Source organism: Malania oleifera, chromosome 1, assembly GCF_029873635.1.
Source record: "Malania oleifera isolate guangnan ecotype guangnan chromosome 1, ASM2987363v1, whole genome shotgun sequence".
Taxonomy (NCBI): domain Eukaryota; kingdom Viridiplantae; phylum Streptophyta; class Magnoliopsida; order Santalales; family Ximeniaceae; genus Malania; species Malania oleifera.
The window spans coordinates 103,268,954-103,294,821 of NC_080417.1; the positions used below are offsets into that span (position 1 = coordinate 103,268,954).

The 25,868-nt window shown below is 35.9% G+C and overlaps 1 protein-coding gene across 5 annotated transcripts in view; it reads left to right on the top strand.

Annotated features, from left to right (window-relative positions):
- Positions 1–1,080: 1,080 nt before the first annotated feature.
- The window catches only part of LOC131164998 (pentatricopeptide repeat-containing protein At5g15300), a 41,998-nt gene continuing 17,210 nt past the window's right edge, over positions 1,081–25,868 (top strand). Inside the window, exons 1-3 of one of the 5 annotated variants that reach the window (XM_058122614.1) lie at positions 1,081–2,901; positions 4,404–4,603; positions 15,537–15,831. In XM_058122614.1, the coding sequence (XP_057978597.1) occupies positions 1,259–2,901; positions 4,404–4,603; positions 15,537–15,574 (1,881 nt within the window). In that variant the 5' untranslated portion in view covers positions 1,081–1,258 and the 3' untranslated portion in view covers positions 15,575–15,831. Of the gene's footprint in view, positions 2,902–4,399; positions 4,900–15,536; positions 15,832–25,868 lie in introns of those variants that run through there. The other 4 variants (XM_058122598.1, XM_058122607.1, XM_058122622.1 and 1 more) reach the window with 4 other exon arrangements.

Consider the following 25,868-nt stretch of genomic DNA (forward strand, 5'->3'; position numbering starts at 1 on the left):
TTTGTAAAGTATATTTCGTGTTCTGCAAGTGACTTTGAGTGTTTCCCAAGTTTTCATAACGTTTAAAATTCAAAAACTTAATTTTGGAAACTTCCCATTACTTTCAAAAATTTGAATTTCGAAGGGTCAGTCGATTAGACTCAAGAGGTCAGTCGCCTGGGCCTTTAAAAATTGTAGAAATTCAAAGAAGTGTAGGGATAGTCAAGTGGGCTCGTTAGGGTTAGTCGACTAGGCCTTTACTATCTGCCCAATTTTGTTTTGTATAAATGTTCAGTCGGCTGGGCCAGCAAGGGTCAGTCGCCTGGACAGTTCAAAAAACTATTTTTCAATTTGTTTCCAAAATATTTCGTGTTCTTTTATACTTGTCAAAACACTTTGAGACTCTTGAAAATATTTTTCAAGGTTCAAAATATGGTCTCTAAGTTGATGATTTATCTTAATAAGTTTCAAATAATCCATATTGACTTTTGAATAAAGTACTTACATAAAGACTTTCTTAAGACTTAAAAACGTTATAAGCTTAGAGTTTTCATATTTGTCTTTTGTTTAGTCCATCTTAAATTTGAGTTTCAATACTCTTTTAAACTTTCATCAAATCATCTTTGAATCCATGCTTTCATACTCTTAAAGTTTTCATTTTTCAACTCGTCCTTGGATTGTAATCTTTCAATAAGGCTTGTGATCACTTAATCTTGAACTTATATACTTGATTTCTGAAATATCATCACTTTAACCAAAACATGTTAAATAGTCTTGATTTGTTATTATCAAAATAAGATTCGTAAGCCATGTTATGCCAACATTGGGCTAATATAATTTCAAATTTTCAACACTTATTTTGTATTATTATAACATAATGATAACATTATTTTTATTTATTTTTATCGATTTGTATATGTTATATTAATTTATTATAATAAATACAATAATTGCATGTTATTATATACTATTATGAGAGTCTAAAACTCCAAAGAGTCCAAATATTAGGGATAGATTAATATTTTGATCCTCAAAATAAGATATTTTTGGAAATAAAAATTTTTATGAAACTTATCTAGAGAGTATGGGAATGTGATTTCTATAGCAATGAAAAAATGCCTAATCGATAGATTTTGGTTTAACGAGGACAAAGAGCAAATTGAAGTATCCTTGCAACTTGCACATTGGGGGCAATGCAAAGTCCACGCCGCCCCCGCCGCGCTCATTTGATGGCACCCGCGGGAGCGAAGTGACATGGAGACGTTAAAAGGCGTTTGTGATGATCCGAAAGAAATTAACGGACAAGAGCTCAAACCGTCACCAACGGTGGAGCCTATGGCAAAGGTGCACAGCGCTCAGCACCCTGAAACAAATCCACGCGTCCATGGTCATCCATGGCTTCAACAACAGCCCCTCCGCGCTCAGAGAACTTGTTTTTGCCGGGGCTGTTGCCATATCGGGAGCCATAGAGCACACCCACAAGGTGTTCGCTTATATTACTGAACCAGATCTCTTTATGTGGAACACCATGATTAGAGGCTCAGCTCAGAGTCCAAACCCAGCAAAAGCTATATCTCTGTATACCCAGATGGAGAAAAAGGGTGTGGCACCTGATAGCTTCACGTTCCCCTTTGTCCTCAAGGCATGCACCAGGCTTCGCTGGGTCAATATGGGTTTGGGGACACATGGGAGGGTTGTAAAATTTGGGTTTGAGTTGAATACTTTTGTCAGAAATACTCTTATTTATTTTCATGCTAATTGTGGGGATATAAGGATGGCAAGTGTGCTATTTGATGATTTGGCGAAGCGGAATGTGGTTGCTTGGTCAGCGTTGACAGCTGGGTATGCAAAACGGGGAGAGTTGAGCATTGCGCGGCAGCTTTTTGACGAAATGCCTGTTAAAGATTTAGTTTCTTGGAATGTAATGATTACAGCTTATGCGAAGCAAGGGGAGATGGATAGTGCGAGGAAACTTTTTGATCAGGTGCCTGAAAGAGATGTTGTCACTTGGAATGTAATGATAGCAGGATATGTACTTTGTGGCTCACACCAGTTAGCATTGCAGATGTTTGAGGAGATGAGATGTGTTGGAGAGCAGCCTGATGAGGTTACCATGTTGAGTCTTTTATCTGCATGCGCCGATATGGGGGATTTAGATGTTGGGCAGAAGATACATTTATCCCTGTTGGAGATGAGTTCAGGAGATTTGAGCATTGTACTTAGTAATGCGATGATAGACATGTATGCCAAGTGTGGAAGTATTGAGAGAGCAATCAAAGTGTTCCAAGGGATGCGAGAGAAAGATGCATCGACATGGAATTCTATAATAGGGGGGCTGGCTTTCCATGGCAATGCTGAGAAATCAATCCATCTATTTGTTGAGATGCAAAGATTGAAAATCAGACCGAACGAGATTACATTTGTTGGAGTTATAATGGCTTGCAGTCATGCTGGGAAAGTTGAAGAGGGTCGTGAATATTTTAAACTTATGACAGATAAGTATCATATCGAGCCAAACATAAAGCATTATGGGTGTATGGTGGACATGCTGGGGCGTGCTGGGCTGTTAAATGAAGCCTTTGATTTTGTTGACAAAATGCCAATGAAACCGAATGCTATTATTTGGAGGACTCTGCTTGGGGCTTGTAGAATTCATGGAAACGAGGAGCTTGGTAGGCGTGCAAATGAGAACCTACTTAAAATGAGAAGGGACCAAAGTGGGGATTATGTATTACTTTCTAACATATATGCGTCACGAGGTGATTGGGGTGGAGTTGAGAAGGTGAGGAAGTTGATGGATGATAGCGGGGTGAAGAAAGAGCCTGGCTGTAGCCTAATTGAAGAAGATAATAAACTTCTCATGCATTTCATGTTCGACTCAAAACTTAAGTTAAGAAATAGAGTTTTCAGAGCTGCAAAGGGGTGAGTGGATCAAGTTTTCTAAAATGTTAGGCATCTGTATAAGATGAAAATTTTCCCTCTTTTACTTTGCAAAACCAGTTTTATCTTCTTCAAAACCATGCGCATTTGTGAATTTCAGACAACTAACTGATGCAATCTGACTATTCTATGTATTTTGATATGTTTATCAATGGCAATGACAAACTGGAATTATGACTTGGGTGCCAAAGAAAATATAATTGGGTCCTATTTATTTGTTTAGTGCTTTAAGTAAATGAATTATTGAAACTTTGTGGTGCAGAGAGTTCAACAATGTACTAATTTTTGACTTAAGGTCAAGATTGTCTCCATCATCATATAAAATTTTTTTTCTGGCTATTTTCAATAAGAATAATTAACAGACAGTCTTACCCTAAGCGTAACAAACAGATAACATTGGTATTACAATATATGTTTATGCTTTTAGATAGCTTGTTTTAGAATATTTAGAGCTACCTCGTCATGTATTGGCACCCTAAAGTTTTTCAAGGAACTAATCTGTTAAATTTTTTTTGGGTCTGATACGACTATGTGTAACTTCTGAGACTGGTATGGGGTGATCCGATTGTCATAACGACCGTTATGGACCATTACTGGCTGTTACAGACTGTTACAGTGCCAGACTAGCTGTGAATGACAAAAACAGCTTTTTGAGTTCTTTTTTTGCACACACACACCTCCCACCCCTTTTGTTTCCCCTTGATTGAAGCTTAGAAATTAAATTTAAGTTGGTTTACATAGTAAGTGATTTTTTTATTAAATAAATAATTTTATGGGTTTATTTTTCTTGACATTCAGCATGCATTTTTTAATAACAACCATTCAAATAAGCCCTACTTTTTCTCTCAGTGAATTACATATGTTTGTATTCTTAGTTCTTTCAATTTTTTTTTTCCTGTTTTAATTATAACTAGATTGGAGACTAAAGAAAGTTCTATTGTATGCATTTTTGTTCTTGTTTAACATATGACCATTCTATATTTTACTTTTTGGATAACAAAACTTCCCATAAAGATTAAAAGAGTAAAATAATATGGCATTATATATTTTATATTTCTTTATATTTATAATTTCTTACTTTGAATTTCACTTATTAATCAATGAAGTAGTGAAAATTAGTCAATGCATGCTTCTTCTTGCCAATAGCAACTAAAACAACAAGAGGACGTTCAATACTTGTAGTATATGTCATATTTAAAGTGATTAAAAAATTTACTAAAATCATTGAAAGCATTAGTATATAGGATTATGGGATCAAAACATGTGAATCTATATGTATGCAAAATCGAGTTCATGGATGTGGTGTCCATTATCCATTATGTAACATCTGCGATGGCTGGGACCATTACACTGTGATCATTACCGTTACACAGACCGTCACAGTTATTTAAAACCATGGCTTCAACAAAATAGATTCCATGAGTTCCAAAATATAGTTAAGTGGCTTCCTTTCTAACACAACTGGAGGACTGCTTTGTAGGTAGGCTGGTTGTCACAGCTTCACTTGTTTCTTGTAAAGAATATATTAAAGGCACTGGAGGAGTGCTGCATTTTGCCCAACCAAAGTTTTCACCATTTCTGCAGCAGCAGGTGCACGTTCTTGGTTGCCACCATCTCTGCGCCTCTTTTCAATGCCTTCAAGACCATGCTTTGCAATTTCTCTGGTTCTGCTACAACATGCAAGGTAGCTCTATGCACTCTTCCATCACTTCCGATTATCCCCATTCTTTCCACATTTTCAATGTCTCAGATTTTTTTATTAGTCACCACTACAACTGCCACACCATCTGATGCCTGGTATATCTCTGCTAGAACTGATATGTTCTTTATTGTCTAATTGATAGTTTATTGGGTTTTTCAAAGTGGATTTTGTTTCTGAATCTGGTCTCTTCCCATGTTTCTTTGAAGATACTTATTTATAGGCCATGTTTGGTAGCTGGGTAGGTTAAAGAAAAAGAAAAGGGAATTGAAAGGCTTTTATCCCTTGTTTCTTACTTGATTGATATGTTCTGTTGCATCTACAGAAGTGCAGCTTTCCAGTCCCTTTGGAGATCAGGCAAGAACTCCCCCAAAAGTTCCCAAAGCAGGTGCCCAAAAAGAAGCAAGTAAAAAACTTTATCCCGTAACAAATGGAAGATAGTTTCTTGTCATTAAAATAAATCCTTGCATTTGTGGCTTCACTCAAACAGATCCCAAGCCATAAAATCCAAAGAATAGCATACGCTGCACAATCCCTCAAAGTCCTCCCTTTTTTGCTTCTCCCAAAACCCCAAAATTGCACAAACCAGAAGTCATCAACTTTTTGTGGCTTGCCTCAAACAGAGATCCAAGCCGTCTAGCTTCTGCGACAATGTCGAGAGGGATGCACTTTAATCTTATTAGACTCTAAATACATCATACATTTTTCTGGGTTAAAACCTTGTAAGTCATTCATATTAATCCTATTATGAGTCAAAGTCCAAATAAATGCCCTGGTCTTAAAAGGAACCTTAGTCTTTTAAATAACATTGTTCAAAGGAGAAGTAGGAGAGGTTGAAGGTTTCAATAAATGGAGAAAGAATGATTCTGAAGAAAAAGAACCAAATATATTTCTACAAACCCTCAAATCACACGGCATCTGAGGAACAAAAGAATGCAAGACTCAACAAAATAATAAGCCCATCGGCTTCTATTTCATCAAGATTCCCAAAGAAATCGAAGTGTCAAGGAAGACAGCCTCTCTCCAAAAAATAAAAGGATGTGATTGGAGCATTATGAATGGAAGACAATCTAAAAAGGTGAGGCATTAGAACCTCCAAGAAACCTCTCCCACCCAAAAATCTTCCCCTTAGCTAATCTTGTTGCCAAATTGATGTAGGACAAGGAGCAAGACCTTGGGAAGATCCAAGTCAGTGACTACTTAAGAAGAATTGGATTGATAATTGTTGGGTTAAGTTAGTAGTTTATTGTGTGTTTCATATTAATTAGTGTAGGATTGTGTGTATTTGGTGCTTGTTTGTAATATTTTGTAAAGTAGGGGTATATTTGTAATGTAATGTAATTTTAGGGGTTTATGTGTAATTTCATTTAAGAGGTTTTCTTATAAATAGTGTATGAAAGCCATGTTGTAGTAGTTATTGATGAATTTGAATTTAAGCGATCGTGAATTTTCCCCTTGGTATCTCCTCTCTCCTCCCTTCCCCTTCCTACTCTTCTAATTTCTCCATGGCTGCAGAACCTTGATGCTGCCCATGCATCACAGATCAATTTTGAACATTGTAAAAGGAATAGTTGAGCAGTAGTTTCAGCTCAACAAAGTCAAACAGTAGTTTAGTTATTCTCATAAATCGACATGGTTACAATATGTTTGCTTAAATAGCCATTGAGAAAAAAAATAAAAACAAAAACAATATCTAGCATTTGCTCAAACTGCTTCTTTTCAGTATTTTGCTTTTGTTCAACTTAGTTTTGGTTTAATTTTTTGGGGCTAAATACACCTCTTCTTTCTTGAACGTTTTTCAAAATACTGCAATCATCCTTGATACTTAGTGTTGGCTCCCGATAACACTTTTTTGATTTTTGGTATTTTGATTTTCACGGGTTATGATTGTTTACTGCCTTGGTTTTGGAAGATAAGTTACTGGATTGTCTATTTGAAGATTTCCCCCCTTTTTGCAAGATTATCCTCAGTCTTAAGTCTTAGCTTTCCTTCATGATTGCATAAATTGGAGGAATTTCTATTGTCAGTTGACCTCAATGTCGACAATGAAATGTTATGCTCTTGCATTCTTAGCTGGTGTGATGATTTGTTTAGATTATGGTTGATTAAATTTATAGGGGATATGATGCAGCGTACAAGCAAGAGCTAGTTTCCTAAAGCTTTGTAATCCTATAATAAGGCTTCCTATGTACTAGTTTATTTCAAAGTTGAATTACAACTGTCTTCCCTTGACATTGATCCTACATCAACTGGTATGAAAGCAAACTCTAATCTAACATAGCTGTTGATTTTAGTTAACAGGGTTCACAATTTTAACCCAAATTATCACAGCTGCCAGTCTTTGACAGGGTTGTCTAGAAGTTTGAACTCAAGTTTCTAGGATTTGTGATTTCAACTTAAGTCACTTTGTTTTTCCATCTCTGCACCTTTGCTGCCTTACTGCCACACCATCACCACTGCTGTTGCTCTACCACCTCCGACCATCCTTTAGTCACACTGTCACAGTTAACAGGCATTATTTTCCATCGTTGCCATGATTAGCAAAAGCAGAAGCTGGAAAAACATCCCGCACATCCTCAAATCCCTTCAAACTCTAAACCAATCCCAGCCTACTCACATCATATTTGTTTAGAATTTGAGGCAAACACCTTTTGATTTTTTTATCTGTTGAAGGCTTGAAGCCAACATCACAACCTGAAGCAGTTGTTGACAAAAATCTCAATTGCTATCAGAATAATAGCTGACAAAAGTCACCATTGCTGCCTGTCTGCGATGCTCTTCTAGAACCAAAGCATGCATGACATCCATCCGCCACTGTTGTTCCAGAAGCAGAGCTAAATGCCATTGACAGAGCTCTACCATCTCTGTTGAGCCATTCCTTTGCTGATGACTCATCATTGCACTGCCTTCAGGTCAGTTGAGTGTGACCAAAAAAGTCCAAAAAATAAAATAAATAAATCCTCAGTTTTGATTGAAAAGGAGGATTTAAAAGAACCAGGTTGCTTGATTTGGACAGTATTGACCCAGACCAACCAGTATGGGGTAAGCATATCAGAGGGGGAAAACGTACATGCAAGAAAACACCGGGCAGATGAAAAATGTTGATTAACTTAACCTCTTCAATAGCTATGGAAAAGTTTGATGGTATGAGCAAGCTTGACTCTATGCTTTGCACTCTTAGTCATTGATCCTAATTATTGTGAATTAGAAGAGAGGCCTTCCTTTGAACTTTTTAAAGAGGAGGTAGCCCAGGAAGAGGAAGTGGTTGAGGGAGCTACTATTGAGATTGAAGAACCGCCGGAAGAAATAATAGATGCATAAAAATTGGAACCGCAGCCCCAACCTGTTTAGGTCATCATTCCAAGTAAATTTATCAGCTGCACCTCCAATGGCTCTTCTATAGTACAATCCTACTTCATTTTGAAGCTGGAAAATTGCATTGGTCTTCATCAGGTATGGTCTGTTTCTGTGATCTTCATCATTCAGATATTTAAAATTCAAGGTTCAATTTTTTATAACCATAGCAGAATGATGCAGATACAAGCAAAGTTCGACTTTTCTAATTTTTATTGTATTTTATTTGTTTTATTTAGGATTTGTTTTTGGGATCATATCCTAGGATAGTTTATTTAGAGGAATAGTGTTAAAATTATATATGCTTTTAAAATTCATGTTTTTATTTAGACTACTTTTATTGGGATCATGACGTTAAGATTATATGATATTCTCTTTAGGGAATTATCATTTTACTTTGTTTTTTGGTTTCTGAAATTAGTTTTCTTATTTCCCACAATGTTTTCAGCCTATAACAGTCCATCTACTAATTTGTTTCACAATTGAATCACAATAATTTTGTCTTGAGTACTTGTGTAGCCTTTAATATGCCAACTCCCATATGCTGCAGATTACTTGATACGGAACCCCAAGAATGAACGTCTGGAGACCCCAAATCAGATTTATCAAAACCCCAAACCCAAAATAAGTTTCCACATGGCAGTGGATCCTTGACCTATTGCTTGATGTGAAGCACAAACCAAGAATATCAAATTAATGGGATGAACGCCACAAAGGTAGCACCTTTGATAAGTTTGGTGAAAGTTCAATGAAGAACTTGAAGAGAAATAAACCTCACTTGTAATTTTATTCAGCAAAAATAATCATCCTTTACTACAATAGAGAGTTGACTACTTATAGAAAATAAAAGAAACCCATGACATCAGTTCGGCCAATAAAAATAAGCTATGACATCAATCTGTCCAATAAAATAATCCCACATAACCTTAAGCATGTTATGTCATTTAATGAAACATGTGCAAGTCACATGACATGTGTCATTTAATGAAACATGTGCAAGTCACATGCCATGTGTCATGTCATTTAATGAAACATGTGCGAGTCACATGTCATGTTTAATCCATAAAAATTCCCCAAACAGCCCTTATTGACTTAACGTTCCAGCTTCACACGCCTTTAGACAATTTAACATCTTAGGCTCTTCAAGAAAGTCTTTTTCTTTAGTGTCCATGGCCCTCATTGACTCTTGCTCAAACAATTTCTCGATTATTCCTTGCATAGCCTCCTCGACCTCCTTGGCTCTAGCTCTTGTGATGGGTCCGCTTGGCACGTGCAGATCATCGTGTGCAATCGGAGCTTGTGGGTTCATATCATTCCTCCTCTCTTCAAAAAGATTCGTCCTCGAATCATCACCGACATCAAAAAAGGATAAATCAGAAACATTGAAAGTTGCATTGACCTTATACTCACCTGGTAGATCCAACTTGTATGCATTATTGTTGATCTTTTCTACCACTTGAAAAGGTCCATCACCCCTCGGGTGTAGCTTTGTTTTCCTTTTAGTAGGAAACCTCTCTTTTCTCATATGCACCCATACCTAATCTCCCGGTTCAAAAGTAACGAACTTGCGCCCCTTATTAGCTTGAGATGAATATTGTCGGTTCTTCTTTTCAATGTGTTGCCGTGCTTGTTCATGGATCCTCTTCACCAAGTCAGCCTTGTGTCGTCCGTCTAAGCTAGCTATCTCATTCACAGGTAGCGGCATCAAATCCAATGGAGTCAAAGGATTAAAACCATAAACAATTTCAAATGGAGAAAAATTAGTAGAAGCATGCACAGTTCTATTATAAGCAACCTCAATAAGTGGTATGCATTCTTCCCATGATTTTAAATTCCCTTGAATGACCGCACGCAATAAGGTTGCTAAAGTCCGATTAACTACTTCGGTTTGACCGTCGGTTTGGGGATGACAAGTAGTAGAAAATAATAGCTTAGTTCCTAATTTTCCCCATAAAACCTTCCAAAAGTAGCTAAGGAATTTAACATCCCTATCACTCACAATTGTCCTAGGAATGCCATGCAATCGCACAATGTTCCTAAAAAATAAATTGGCTATATTTGTGGCATCATCAGTTTTATGGCAAGGAATAAAATGTGCCATTTTAGAAAATCTATCAACCACCACAAATATAGAGTCCCTACCCCTTTTGGACCTAGGCAAACCTAATATGAAATCCATTGAAATGTCTACCCAAGGTTCACTAGGTATAGGCAAAGGAGTATAAAGGCCATGAGGTAAGACCTTAGACTTAGCTTGTTTACAAGAAATGCATCTAGAACACACTCTCTCTACATCTCTACGCATATGTGGCCAAAAGAAGTGTTCATGCAGAATATCTAAAGTCTTTTTTACCCCAAAATGTCCCATCAAACCCCCACTATTCGACTCTCACACAAGCAATTCTCTTAGGGAGCAGTTAGGCACACAAAGTCTATTCTCCCTAAACAAATATGCATCATTCCTATAGAATTTATGAAACGCAACTTTATCACATGCCTTATACACATTAGCAAAATCAGAATCTTTAGCATATAAATCCTTTATGTACTCAAAACCTAATAGCTTAGTGCTAAGTGTAGTAATTAAGGCATACATGCGAGAAAGCGCATCAGCCACGACATTTTCTTTCCCCTGCTTGTACTGAATGACATATGGGAAGGTTTTGATGAACTCTACCCATTTGGCGTGGCGGCGATTTAGCTTACCTTGCCCCTTCAAATGCTTTAATGATTCATGATCAGAGTGGATCACGAATTCTTTAGGCCACAAGTAGTGTTGCCACGTCTCCAATGCCCGTACGAAGGCATACAGTTCTTTATCATACGTGGAGTAGTTCAATGCTGCCCCATTGAGTTTTTCACTAAAATATGCAATGGAACGCTTATCCTGCATCAAAACAGCTCCAATACCAATCCCGGAGGCATCACGTTCAATCTCAAAAGTTTTAGTGAAATCAGGTAAAAGCAACAATGGAGCAGAACACAACCTATTTTTAAGCATTTTAAAGGAATGTTCTTGTGCAGTACCCCATTTAAACCCCACGTTCTTTTTTATTACTTCAGTTAAAGGTGCAGCAATGGTGCTAAAATCTCTCACAAACCGCCCTATAAAAACTACCCAACCCATGAAAACTACATACATCAGTCACAGATTTAGGTGTTGGCCAATCTTTTATTGCTTTTACTTTTTCCTCATCCACTTCTACGCCTTTAGCACTCACCATATAACCCAAGAAAATAACCTTTTCCATGCAGAAATCGCATTTCTTTAGGTTAGCAAACAAATTTTCTTTTTTAAGAACATCTAGTACACCTTTCAAATGATCCAAGTGATCATCAAGATTCTTGCTATACACTAGGATGTCGTCAAAGTAGACAACAACAAATCTGCCTATAAATGCACGCAACACATGATTCATCAAGCGCATGAAAGTACTAGGTGCATTGGTCAGACCAAAGGGCATAACTATCCATTCATACAAACCGTACTTTGTCTTAAATGCAGTTTTCCATTCATCATCCGGTTTCATTCTTATTTGATGGTAGCCACTTTTTAAATCAATTTTAGAAAAGATGCAAAAGCCATGTAGTTCATCTAACATGTCATCTAGTTTAGGGATAGGATGGCGATACTTTACAGTGATTTTATTGATGGCTCTACAGTCGACGCACATCCTTCATGATCCATCTTTCTTCGGTACCAGTAGCACGGGTACCGCACACGGACTCATGCTCTCCCTCACATGCCCCTTGACAAGCAGCTCCTCAACTCGTCTTTGAAATTCCTTAGTCTTCTCGGGGCTGCTCCTATAGGCTGGACGGTTGGGAATCGTAGCCTCGGGGATGAAGTCAATCTGATGCTCAATTCCTCTAATTGGTGGCAAACCTTTGGGCACGTCCACAGGAAAGACATCCTTGTATTCCTGCAGCAAAGAAACAACAGCACTAGGCAAGGAAGAGGTGAGTTCGTTAGTGCTCAAATATGCCTCCTTGTACATGAGTACAGCTAGAGGTCTTTGTGCATAAAAAACTTTCATACACTCTTTTTTTTTTGCATACAAACTCACTTTTTCCTCTTTCGTTGTTTTTCTCTCATTTTTACCACTTTTTTTTTTTCTAATTTCAATGCTCTCTGCCTCTCCTTTTATTTTATTCTTAGCCTATTTCTTGTTGTTCTCATCATTTGCTCTTTTCAATCTCACTTGATCTTCATACACTTGCTTAGGAGTCAATGGTACAAGGGTCACACTCCTCCCATCTTTTAGAAAAGAATACCTATTCTTGAACCCATCATGAGTGACATGTCGATCATATTGCCATGGCCTGTCCAATAAGATGTGACTAGCATGCATAGGGACCACATCACATAGAATCTCATCAGAATATTTTCCAATTGAAAATACAATCAACACTTGCTTATTCACCCTAACCTCCCCACACTCATTCAACCATTGAAGTTTGTAAGGCCTAGGATGTTTTATGCATTGCAACCCCAACTTCTCTACTAATGTGGTACTAGCTACGTTAGTGCAGCTCCCTCCATCGATGATCATGCTACACACCTTATCATTGATGTAACATCGAGTATGAAATATATTCTCACGCTGCTCCTCATTTTCATCTTTCACGACATGCATGTTTAAAGCTCTCCTAGTTACTAATGCCTCACCATGGACAGCATACTCAACATCACTAGAATCTTCTAGTGAAGGCATGGACTCATGATCGCTCTCTTCATCATCAGTCTCAATAGTACCATCATCTCTCATAATCATTGCTCTTTTGTTTGGGCATTGTGATGCAATATGACCAATCCCCAAACACCTAAAACACTTGGTATTTCTGTACCTACTAGATTGAGAAGAAGTTATACCTTTTTCATGGTTGCCCACTTTGTCTTTGCCTTTCTCCTTCTCTTCTTTGGATTTGGAAACAACCATTTCTTCTCTTGATTTCCCCAAATTCGGTTTCCATGTGAAATGGGAAGCCGAAGTTGTTGTAGCATGCTTGTTTCCACCCTTGTGTTTGAGTTGCCTCTCTACTTTCATTGCCATATGGACCATGTCCTCTAACTCCACATGCTGCGGCTCCACTATGTTAGCAATTTCCCGGTTCAACCCACATATGAATCGTGCCATCATAGCTTCTCTATCTTCCTCAATATATGCCCGAATCATAGCTATTTCCATCTCCTTGTGGTAGTTCTCCACACTTTTGGTACCTTGGGTAATACTTTGAAGACGTTGGTGTAAGTCTCGGTAGTAGTGGTTTGGTACAAATCGCTTCCTCATCACCGCCTTCATTTCAGCCCACGTCAGGATAGGTCTTTCCATGTTTCTACGCCTACTAAGAAGAATTTGATTCCACCATACTAGTGCGTAGTCAGTGAACTCCACAGCTGCCAATTTCACCTTCTTTTCTTCGGAGTAGTTATGACACTCAAAAATGAGCTCAACCTTCCTCTCCCATTCAAGGTATACATCCAGGTTATTTTTCCCTTGAAAAGGAGGAATCTTCATTTTGATGCTTCCGATGTTTCTATCGATGTTATCTCGACCCCTTAGCTCCCATCGAGGTTGTTGCTCTTGCCTAGCACCTCGATAAGCAAATCTGCCCATACCGTCATGTTCATCATCACTTGCTTCATTGCTACCTATATCATGTTCAAATTCAGCAATCGGAGGAGTATGTGGCCTTCGCCGCCATTCATTGGATTGCCCTCTTCTCAGTCCATCAATTGCAGCGTCTTGTCTATCCAATCTATCTCTAAACTCCCCAAAAACCGTATTGAGTCTTTCAAACTGCTGTTGAATGGCTTGCAAGGTGAAGAATGAGTCTTGTGGAGGGTTCTCATTCTTGCTACCTTTGCTGGAAGTTTTAGCGCCATCCACCTTTCTACTCATAATTTTAAACTTGCAAAAAGGATATTAGAGAGAAAAAAAAAATTCCTCATTCACTCCCTTACATGTTTACCCTCCAAACAATGACACTCAACGCTTGTGTTTTTGACACAAAATTTTTTTTTGGCTTTTTCCCTCTGATACGCTCATACACTCGTGCCTCTTACCACTCAGGATTTCTCTTTTAGTTCTTTAATGAACTAATCCCAAACAAATCAAACGCAACTAAATCAATGAAAACAACTAAATCAAGACACGAAACAACGAAGGAAAGACAAAAAGAAGTCAAGAAAACAATAATGACGCAAACGAAATAAAAAGAAATTCAACGGAACAAAATAACCAACTCGGCCAAGGATATATTCAAACACAAATAAGAATAATAAGTTGCTGCCTCCTCTTTTTTTATATTTATTTTTAATGCAAAATACTGCCTTTTCTCTTTTTTCTTTTTTTTTTGAATGCACAAAATGGTTTTTTTTTTAATGTGCTCTAATCGGCCTTGCTGTATTTCTTGCAATTTCCAGCCACAAAAGATTCAATCTTGATGATGGACGATATTAAAGAAGAGATGGAAAATTTCGAAAACAAGAAAACAAGATAGGTAGGTCGGATGATAGAAGAATATGAAATAAGGATAAATGATTATAAGATAAAAGAATTTTCGAAAGAAAACAAGAAAAATAAGATAGATAGAACCTAATTTGAACCAAAGCTCTGATACCAAATGATACGGAACCCCAAGAATGAATGTCCGGAGACCCCAAATCAGATTTATCAAAACCCCAAACCCAAAATAAGAATCAACATGGCAGTGGATCCTTGACCTATTGCTTGATGTGAAGCACGAACCAAGAATGTCAAATTAATGGGATGAACGCCACAAAGGTAGCACTTTTGATAAGTTCGGTGAAAGTTCAATGAAGAACTTGAAGAGAAATAAACCTCACTTGTAATTCTATTTAGCCAAAATAATCATCCTTTAATACAATAGAGAGTTGACTACTTATAGAAAATAAAAGAAACCCATGACATCAGTTCGGCCAATAAAAATAAGCTATGACATCAATCTTGCCAATAAAATAATCTCACATAACCTTAAGCATGCCATGTCATTTAATGAAACATGTGCAAGTCACATGACATGTGTCATTTAATGAAACATGTGCAAGTCATGCCATGTGTCATGTTATTTAATGAAACATGTGCGAGTCACATGTCATGCTTAATCCATAAAAATTCCCCAAACAGCCCTTATTGACTTAACGTTCCAGCTTCACACGCCTTTAGACAATTTAGCATCTTAGGCTCTTCAAGAAAGTCTTTTCTTTAGTGTCCATGGCCCTCATTGACTCTTGCTCAAACAACTTCTCGATTAGTCCTTGCATAGCCTCCTTGACCTTCTTGGCTCTAGCTCTTGTGATGGGTCTGCTTGGCACGTGCAGATCATCGTTTGCAATCGGAGCTTGTGGGTTCATATCATTACTTGTCTATTGTAGTAGAGCATTTCATTTTGTAAATAATGCTGGTTTTATTAGTTTACCTTTTGTTCTTGGAGATTTGTTTATAACTTTATATTGGTTACATGTTTGCTGTAGTTCGCAATCATGGTAGTTTCCTTATGGGCTTACTTGGTGCTTGTCTGTTGCCCTTGTGTTTTGTAGTCAATCAAAAGGGTTGCCCGACAGATGCCCTACTCTAATTGATAATCTTTTCCTGCACTTAATCGGGCACATTAAAGAATCTGCAGTGTTACTTTCTGTCGGCTCCCAAAAGAAGCATTGTTTGATATGTTGCTTAGAGGTATGTGGCAATGTCTCATTTCTTTGAGAATAATAGGAAGCTCAAATAAAGGGTGAATGGTATTTATGGATTTATAGGAACATTTATTGAAAAAAAAAAAGGTCAAACATGAAAAATTTTCAGTCGTATAAAATTTTATAGTTCTTTCTTGAAGTATTCAATTCTTGGTTGGCCTGAGTACTTGTTTTGATTAATCTATTGGCAAGGGTGGAGATCTTGAAGTATAAATTAGTTAGTTTTCAATGACTGCTCGCAAGATCATGTCAATATAAGATGCAATGGGATTTCTATGGTCTAATTCATTATGGAATGTGAAATTGATTTCTAATCAATTCACATTAATTTTATTCTCTAGATCTTGATGGTCATGGTAGTCTATGATGGAATGGAATCTCTTTTACACTGGTTCCAGATTTAAGTTTGAGCATGATGCATGCAAGAGAGATGTGAAACACATTCTCATATATGCTATCCAAATAATATGATCTTAGCCTTGTCTATGATTTAATTTGATACTCATAAATAGAATGTGCCTGACCCTACCTTCTAGAGTTCTAGAGTGATATATTTTGCCTATTTCCTTCATTATTTGTTTCCATTTTTGAGAAAATGATATGAAATTTGTAAGCCTGTTTTTGAGAAATTCTTTGCAGTTATGTGGTGATGTTTCATTTCTTTGTGAGGATTAGGACCCTCTAGGAAATAAAAATGTTACATAGAAATGATCAATAGGAAAAAAAAAAAAATTCACTTTATATTCTTTTTTAAAATATCATTTTTTTTTTTTTGGTTAGCTTGCATATTGATTTTTGACTAATCTATCAGCAAGGATGGAAATTCTTAAGTAATAAATTACTTATTTTTCTATTTGTTGTTAATGAGATCGATAAGACACACCAAGGGAACAATTAACATTTTCTATAATTGTTAGATGTGAGGGATTTTGGGGAGTGGTGGTTTTTTTGGCCTTCGTAGTCCAAATTGGGTGTTTTTTTTTTTTTGGGGGGGGGGGGGGGGGGGGGGGGGGGGGGGGTGGGGGGGGGGAAGGTTATTTAAAACCAATTAAGCTTGCTAGTGATAGTTAGGGGGTTCTAGGGTGACTACACAAGGATGTTCAATTTCTTTCTTTACGATTGTGGCCTTCAGGATTTTGCTTTGGCTGATGGTCATTTTGCTTCGTGTCTTAGGGTGATAGGCTAGCTTCTTCTCATGTTGATAGATTCTTAATCTGATTCAATGAGGCCCCACTCTTAGATTTGAAAAATATGTTGTTAATGCATCCTTCTTTTGAGGGATGCGTTGAAACTTGGTGGAGAGGTTGTTTTTAGGGGTCATTGGGTTGGTGATGAATAAATTTAAGCTTGTGAAGAAGAATTTGAAGGTATGAGTAAAGATCCTTTTGGAAACATAACAAAGAGAAAGAAATGTTATTTTTTTTTTTGAGAGTTTAGATAGGTGGGAGGAGTATGGTTTGGCCCTTGAAGAGGACATAGCTTGAATAGTTCACATTTGTAACGATTTGGAAATTGATCCCTTTCTAAGAGGATATTGGTTTTGAATAGGAATTTAGGGTAAACTGGGTGAAGGAGGGGATTGTATCTCCAAGTTGTTCCCTAAGATAGCTGATGGAAGGAGGAAAAGCCTTATTAAGAAGTTGGGGTTAGATATGGTGAGTGTGTTGCAAGGTCTTAAGAAGATGGATTTCTTTAGGGCTTGTACACAGGGAGTTTTCAGCTCCATTTGACATTATACGGCTTTGTCGGAGTCCTATTGGTGAGGGGTACAAGGTCTTAAATTTCAATTTCAAATCAAATTTCAAAGGTTCGAAAGTGAGGAAATTTCGACAGAAATTTCGATTTCAATGTCAATTTCAATTCCAATTTGAAAAAATAACAAAAATTAGTAGTAAAACATGGAATTCTTTTATGGAACTTTAGAAATGGTTAATAGACATAATAATGTCAGTTTTAGGACTTATATATTACAATTTAAATACATCTATGTTGTGTATGAGGTGAAAAATTTGTAATATAATATGTGTATCAACTACCAAACATACTTGCAAGATAATGTGCATTTAAGATATTAAGTTAATACAAATGAAATTTATAAATTATTTAAATATTATTTATTATATAAATAATGATAATTTAGACATGAAGGTTAAATAAAATGTTGTACGTTTATTTTTTTTCATATAATTTCAAAAGTCGTCATAATAATTTTTTGTTTTGATAAAAAAAAATTAAAATAGAAAGAAATTTCACTTCACTCCTAAATCTCTCATTTGAATTATGAGGAGATTTCATTCTATACTTAAAATTTTGACAAGTTTTGCTAAAATTTTAACATTTTTTTGATAAATTTCAGATAATTCATTGAAATTTCAATGGAAATTATGTAAGATGGAAATTGACTGCCATTTTGATTTCAAGGGTGATGGAAACCGGAAATTCAATGGAAATTTCAACAGATTTTGTGGAAATTTAAGACCATGATAAGGACCTAGTTGTCTGGTTAAAGAGAGAGTTTGATATTGCTGAGGTTAGGGGGCAGTGTTTCAGATGGTGAGGGACAAGCCCCAGACCCTAATGTTTATAATAGTCTTATTTGAGGATAGCTGTGAGGTGAGATGTTTTTTCATGACTTTTATTGGAATAGTGTGGTGAGGAAAATGTTAAATTATACTTTAATGATTTTGTTCCTAAGAAAGAGCATTCTGCAAGGGTGAGAGACTTTCGACTAGTCAGTTTGCTTAGTAATCTATAACTGACTAGTTTGCTTAGTAGTCTATACAATTTGCAAAATCTTTTTCTCTAAGGGATCAGTGGGACCACCTTATGTTATGTGTTGAATCGGAAAAAAAACGTTGAATTTGTTAAAGTATTGATAACAAGTATTGAACTAGATGAGTACTAGCAATTATAAGTATTGTTTGGTTGTGAGAAGATAAGTACTAATTTCTCTTGTACTTATAAAATAAGCAATGTTTGGTAATAATAATTATAGATGCTATTTAAAAAAAAATTACACACATTTTATACTTCAAATTAATTTACAAATGTTGTGTTTGATTAGTCAGAACAATAATATAAGTATTAAATTTTAAAGAATTGGACACATAATAATACTCTACTACAATTTTTGCAAATATATCATTTGAGGATTTAAAATAAAAAGAACAATATTTTTTGGTAAACTAAAAAAAAAAAAAACATTTCCCAAAAAATCTCAGAAAAATTCCCAAAGCTTATCAATTATGATATTTTTCTGTAAATTTAAAAAAAAAAAAAAAATTCCCACTGACTGCAGTAAAATGATGCCAAATAATAAGTATAAAATGAATGATCACATTAGCAAATTTGGAGCAATTTGAAATACAAAAGTAAATGGTGAATAAAGTAAGTTGATTTGAAAACAAAATAAATGGTTAGTTGAGTTTTGCAACAATTTAGAATTCCAACAAGCAATGACCTAGCTTTGGAAGTTCTATTTGGCACCGTTGTTGAGGACGAAGCTATCCTAGGGGGGGTTAGAGCCACGGCGAACAAGGTAACAAGCAGGGTGACAGCGACACTAAGGGACTTTGCATGGTAAACATGGGAAGCTATGGCGTGTGGTGTGTGCATTGGAAGTCAAATAAGGGAATGTAATCATTGACAATGGGTTGATGACGATGATGTGGGCGATGAAGCTATTGAAATATTCATGGCCTTGGTGGTTGCTCATGGATGGTGGAGCCTGATTTTATGAGGAGCACAATGATGAGAGCCTGATTTCGCAAGGAGCACAATGATGAGCTAGATGATCCAGTTGGAGTCACCTATAAAGCTTTGATGTCAACAACAATGCCGATGATTTTGGTCAGAAGGAGTGGCTCCCTCCTGTGGATGAAGAGTTTCTTCAACGCTTGAGAAGGAATGGCTTAGCTATGACCATTGGCTTTTTTGAGGAGAGAGAGAGAGAGAGAGAGATAGGAGAGAGAAGGGAGGCTCACGACTTTTGGCTTTTATTACAAAAATGCCACTGTGCATGAACAGGGACCTCTTATAAGAAGTGGCAAAAGTCATTGTTCTTTGCTTATCAAGATCCACTCTAAAGAAGTTTTTTTTAAAGCATGTTTTTTTCATGAGTACACTTTTGGGAACATGCCAAATACAACAATAAAAATAAATCAAGCCTTAAGTCCCATTAGGTGGGATCGGCTACATGAATCATTTGAATCATTTTCCAACAATTATGGGAACATGCCAAATAACACCTTTTTTTTTTTTTTCCACAAGCAGTTATTCTAAGTATTAAGTGCTATAAGAACCTTTTTAAGTGCTGGTAAACAGGGGCTAGAAGACTACAAGAGGTTTCAAGGGCACACAATAACTTAGCATCAGTCCACCTTCATTAAGTGTGAACAGATTTTATGGTCAATATTAATAAAAGAAGGTATATTAAATAGAAAGAAGAGAAGGTACAACATGCTACCATAAAAAAGCACCAAAGGGAAAAAGAAGAAAAGAAAACAAAAAAATAGACAAGATCCCAAAAAAAAACTGAAAATAATCAACCAAGAAACCCCCTTTTCAAAACCCTTTCCATCATTATTTACCAAACTCTTCAAATTCACTAATTCCCTTTGACCCTTCATCTTTTGACTTTTGCCACCACCCAAACGCATGTCATTTCTTTCAACATCACTCAACTTTAAATCCATTTTATCCAAAAGATTTTGAGCTTCCAACTCCTCCGAAATCTTCTCCACTAGTGCAGGCAAAATTCTATCCCTACACTAACGCTTATTCACCAACCCATCTTTATCAAAACTAGAAACTCCCTCCAAACCTTCCAAGGGGGGTGGATGGACATAAGATAAATCCCCTATTTCATCACAAGAATAAAAAAAATGTACCCATATTGTTCTCAATTCTCATCCAACAACAACCCTCCACCACAATCAAAATCACTAATATCATCACTTTCTAAATATGAAAAATTTTCCCATTTCTTTACCACCTTACATTTTCAAATCTCATTACTACATCCGACAAGCTTCTTAGGGTGAGGGACTTCCACAATACTGAACTCTCCTTTAGAATCTCTCCTTAGTAACTTTGTCAATTACTCACCATAATTTTCTCTCTTATCTTCAAATATCTTCTTCATTTCAGCATCCAAACAAGCTACCTTTTGATGAGCATAAATCTTATTGCCTTCCAATTAATCCGTATAAAGACAACAATCATCAAATTTCTCCCCCAACCCCGCTTCTTCTTTTTTACTCTTCTCAACACCACCTTTATATACATCTTTAGAACTAGACACAATTTTATTACCACAATCTTGATTCAAATCTAATTTGCTCGCGGCCTGGGCTTCCACCATCTCTTGATTAGTTCGATTCGTATTTCTAAGCTAGAGGCTGAATAATATTCCAATAACTGGATGGTGAATAAAAATTCCATCACCAGAAGTTATAGTCACCAGAGGTTGTTAATTTAGGTGTAATCCCTAGAGGGGGAGTGAATTGGGTATTTAAAATTATATTGGTATTTCAATCCTTAATTGAAAACCTAATCATACTAGCACAAATTTAGATATACACTGATTTTAGTATTATACAACTTAATTGATTTAATCAGTGGATATCTCAATTAATTCAGTATTACTCAATTATTCTCATGTATTTTAAATATTCATATATACCAATATTTAAAACATGCACAGCAGATATAATATGAATATAAGTGTGAAAATATAAAGAAAGAGAGAGAGAGAGAGAGAGAGAGTAGACACCGAATTTTTAATGAAGTTCGGCCAAACCCGGCCTACGTCCTCGCCTTGGGCAAAACCTCCAAGGATTTTACTGGGACGAAGCTTCCCTTTACAGTTCGCTACTTACAAGAGATACAACTTCCTCCTAATCTGCTGCTTACAAGAGACACATCTTCCTCTTACTTCATTACTTACAAGAGGCACAACTTCCTCCTACTCTGCTGCTTACCACGAGGTGTAGCTTCCTCACTATGGTTCGCACATCGAATCGCAAATACAATAGATGAATACAATTTCTCGATACACTTAAATGCTTCTTAGCAAGCTAATGTGTACAATAAATTCCTAAACACATTCATAGGACATAACTTGAAGCTCAATAAGTGTATGTGATTTTTTCAATAATATTTTTGCAATAATTAAATATATGATCTTTGTATATAAAAATATATATGATGAGTTTTCTCAAAGATCTACACCCAATGCAATATATTTCCAAATATTGATTTTTCAAATAATATAAGTTGGAGATCTAGGGTTTTCTCTAATAACTTTTGGCATGAATAAAAGAATATTAAATCTTTGTATAAAAATAATATCAAGAATGCTTCACAGATTTAAAGTCCTAGAATGAACTTCTCCCATAAGATTTTTCAAACAAAAATATGAAACTTAGAGTTCTTGCTCTCTTAATAAAATATTAAATAAAAATATGAGAGACGAAAACTTTTACAATGAAGATTAAATGCCCAAATATAAAACCTTGTATACCAAACCTCAATATCAAATGTGCTTAGCAAGATGTGTGCGTGAATGCCCTTTGTGAAGCTGAGAGAATGCCCAAAAGATGTTTGAACTTGATAGTGTGTAGGCAAAGGAAGCAAAAGTTCTCAAAAGTATGCTAAAAATGATCTATTCTTGTCTTGTTATGTTCTCCTAGGGTTTTGGGAGTGTTTAAACATGTATTCTTGGCATTGGATCAATTCCTGGCCTTTGGATCATTTAAAATAAACTATTTACGTTCGTGTCCGCATTGAATCGTCTTTCTGCGCCAGGAACTCGTCGACGAGTGCACACGTTCGTCGACAAGTGTTCAACACTCGTTCATCGACGAGACCATGAATTCGTCGACGGGTGGACTGTCTGAGATTTTTGAGCTCTCGGTATTTTCTCATCAACAAGAACAGATTGTTCGTCGCCGAGTGGCCTGCATGCATTCGTCGATGAGGCCATGAGGTTCGTCGGCGAGGCCTCTGTTTTCCAGTATTATTTTGCCTCTAGAATGTCCGTCCAACCTAGAACTAATGTAAATATATTTTTCATGAAATGCATGAGTCCTAAGGTCAGTCTAGGGTATATTTGAGCTTCCAACTATATCTTATGAAATATGTAAATACAAGTGAGATTAAACACACATTACAACTGAAAATCTAAGGTGTCCTCATCCTTTTGCTCTTTTAATTTCATGGAATATGCCAGGTTGTATGTGCTTCAAGTTCCTCATGGTTTCCATAGCATTCGTATCATTTGTGCGTGTTAAATAATGATCCTGCTAAAAAGTTCAATGCACAGATGAGATAATTGTGTTTTGTTATTATCAAAACAAGATTGGACTCAAAAAGTCAACACTCTCTTCCTTTTTGATAATGTTAAACACGAGCAAAATGCATAAATTTCAAAATAGATATTGTAATTCAAATATATTCATAGAGAAGACACTGAGATATTTCAAGTTGACAATTTTAAGTTCAACTCAATATGCATCTAGATATAGCAATAAAGCATATGTACATTAAACCTCTCCCCTTAAAAATCCTCTCCCCCTCAACACAAGGAGTATATCGTTTTGCTCATTAATGCTCTCCCCCTTTTGGCATTAGCAAAAGGGTTAAGTTAAATGTAAAAACAAAAATTCTTAGCTTTAGAAAGGATGACTCCCCCTTTTTGAATCAATTTTTATTTTAGCTCAGAAAAACTCTCCCCCCTTTTTAAAAAAACTTCCCCCCCCCCCCCCCTTTTTTATTTAAACTTATACACATTGTAGACTATGCAATTTAAAAAAATATCTCTCCCCCTTTTGATTTCAAAAAATTTTGCTCTAGTACATATTTCTCACCTTTTGGAAAAAAAAAATTTTGCTCTAATTTTTTTTCTTTAAGTACATTCCGAAAAGAATTATAACTAGAAAGATTAACCATACAGATTCTAATTATATCAATGCATTTTAAAACAAGATTATATGGTTAACTCAAGGAACTGGTGGCAAAGTAATATATTTTTCATTTAGAGTTCAATAAGATCCTCATGATTGAGTGCATGCCACAGAAAGTTCAATGCACATCTAAGCAAAAAAGTATTGATGAGCATAATAAGATAGGAAATAATTTCCAGATGCTCCCCCTATGAGTTTGAATACTTGCTTAGATGAAATGAAATACTTGTACTTATCACAAATTAATTTCCCTAATATTTCCAAGTCGTATAAACAATCATTTTAGAATAACTTAGACCAACTATAGCGATACCATGATGCACATGAGTTCTTTATGCTCTTTCTTTAGGGATGGAGCTTAGCTTCCCTAAATATTTTCAAGCATGCAACAAGTTTAGTTTAGTATAGTTTAAAAAAATTCACGTGGTTAACAAGTTGCATCAAATATGCATAGAAGAATTTACACAGACCATTCATTATTTGATACCAAATGTAAATACCAAATGTGATTATGCTTATTTTTCAAAGCCATAGTATTTTCAAGTTAATTTGCTCCCCCTCAGTTATGCACTTATCATCGTCTTATGTTTTTTTCTTTTAATCATTCTTTTCCAGTTTAATCAAGTGTTCTAAGATTTTCAATGATTTATACTTGGCTTTACCTTCTTTGGCTTAGAGGACCAAAAAGTCATAAATAATTCTTCTTCATGGTCATAAGCCTATATTGTCTCTTTTCTTATGGATCTCAACGCATAGATTTATTAGATATTTGCATTTTTATATATTTTGAAACCTAGTGCGAATAACTTAGCCATTTGACATATTCAAAAGCTTCTAATAGATTTGACTTGAAGTTTGAGAGTTTGTGAAGTGAGATTTGACAAATACTCTTATCAATTAAATTGCTATTAAGTTTAGAAGAGTATTCATTATGAGTGGACAGTATTCAAAATATTTTCATGGACGCGAATATATCGAACTACTTAGGAAAAGAGCAATTTGAGAGAATATTAATTTGTGAATGTTGCTCTTTAGGTATTTTTGATTATCCCACCATTGGATGATACTCTACAAGTATGATCTTGATTTTAAGTAAGAGTATGAGCCAAGAATAGATGATTCTTTACCATATATGATTGTGGTATGGTAAAGATTTCTTATGGAGGAAATGACTTAATCACAAATCAAAATTAGGGAATTTTACATTTTGTTGGAATTGGTGTATTCCAAGAGGGGAGGGGGTGAATTGGGTATTTAAAAATTATCCTTCCTAGGTTTGGTTAAACCAGTAGTAGTAATACACAACCTAGGGTCTTTCTAAGCATATACCAATTGCGCAGATTAAAATAATATGCGGAAATTAAATCACGGGCAACATTGACAATGTATCGAATATAACATACATGTGCAGGAATATAAAGTGCAAGAAATTAAGCACAAACACACAATATGTTATCGGTGTTTGGCCAATATTGCCTACGTCCCCACCTCAAGCTCACAAGCAAAAGGATTCCACTATGTTGCTCACTTGCGGGTGGAGCGACACCGTTTACAACACCTTACCAGGATGGTGCACCTAGTTCTCCTAACCGAGTTTGAACCAGTCTGGGACTATTCAGAGGGCTAGTTTCCCTCTTCCGACCACACGTCAGGAATACAACAGATACTGAAATAAATTTTTGTGTACAAACAAATGTGCTTCTTACATTAAGTAGATTTGTACAACAATACAACTCAAAATACACTCACGTATGATGTGAAAATAAGCTCAGTATGAGTATGGTGATTTTTCTCAAAATAACTTTTTGGAATCCTTGAGTAAAGTGCATACAATGAATATTTCAAAGATTCAACCCCAAAAGATTTCTTCCCATAAGATTTTCAAAAACTTGTTTAAAGGAAGCTAAGGTTTTTGCCTTGTAATGATCTTGCAAATCAATGTACATCAAGGTGAGCACAAATGCAAGAAGACTTTCCTAGCACAAAATATATGTGCTCAAGTCTTTCAAGGTAACCAATATAAACTTTCTCCCAATAATATTTATCTATAAAATACATGGGAGATCCAAGAAGCTAACTCTCAAAAATAAATTTTCACAAACAAAAAACAAGGGAGAGTATGAGCTTTGGATGAAGAAAATAAATGCCCAAAGATTAATCAAATGCTCTCTTCAAAATGATTTTAAAAACAAGGGAGTGTAAGAGAGTATGAGTA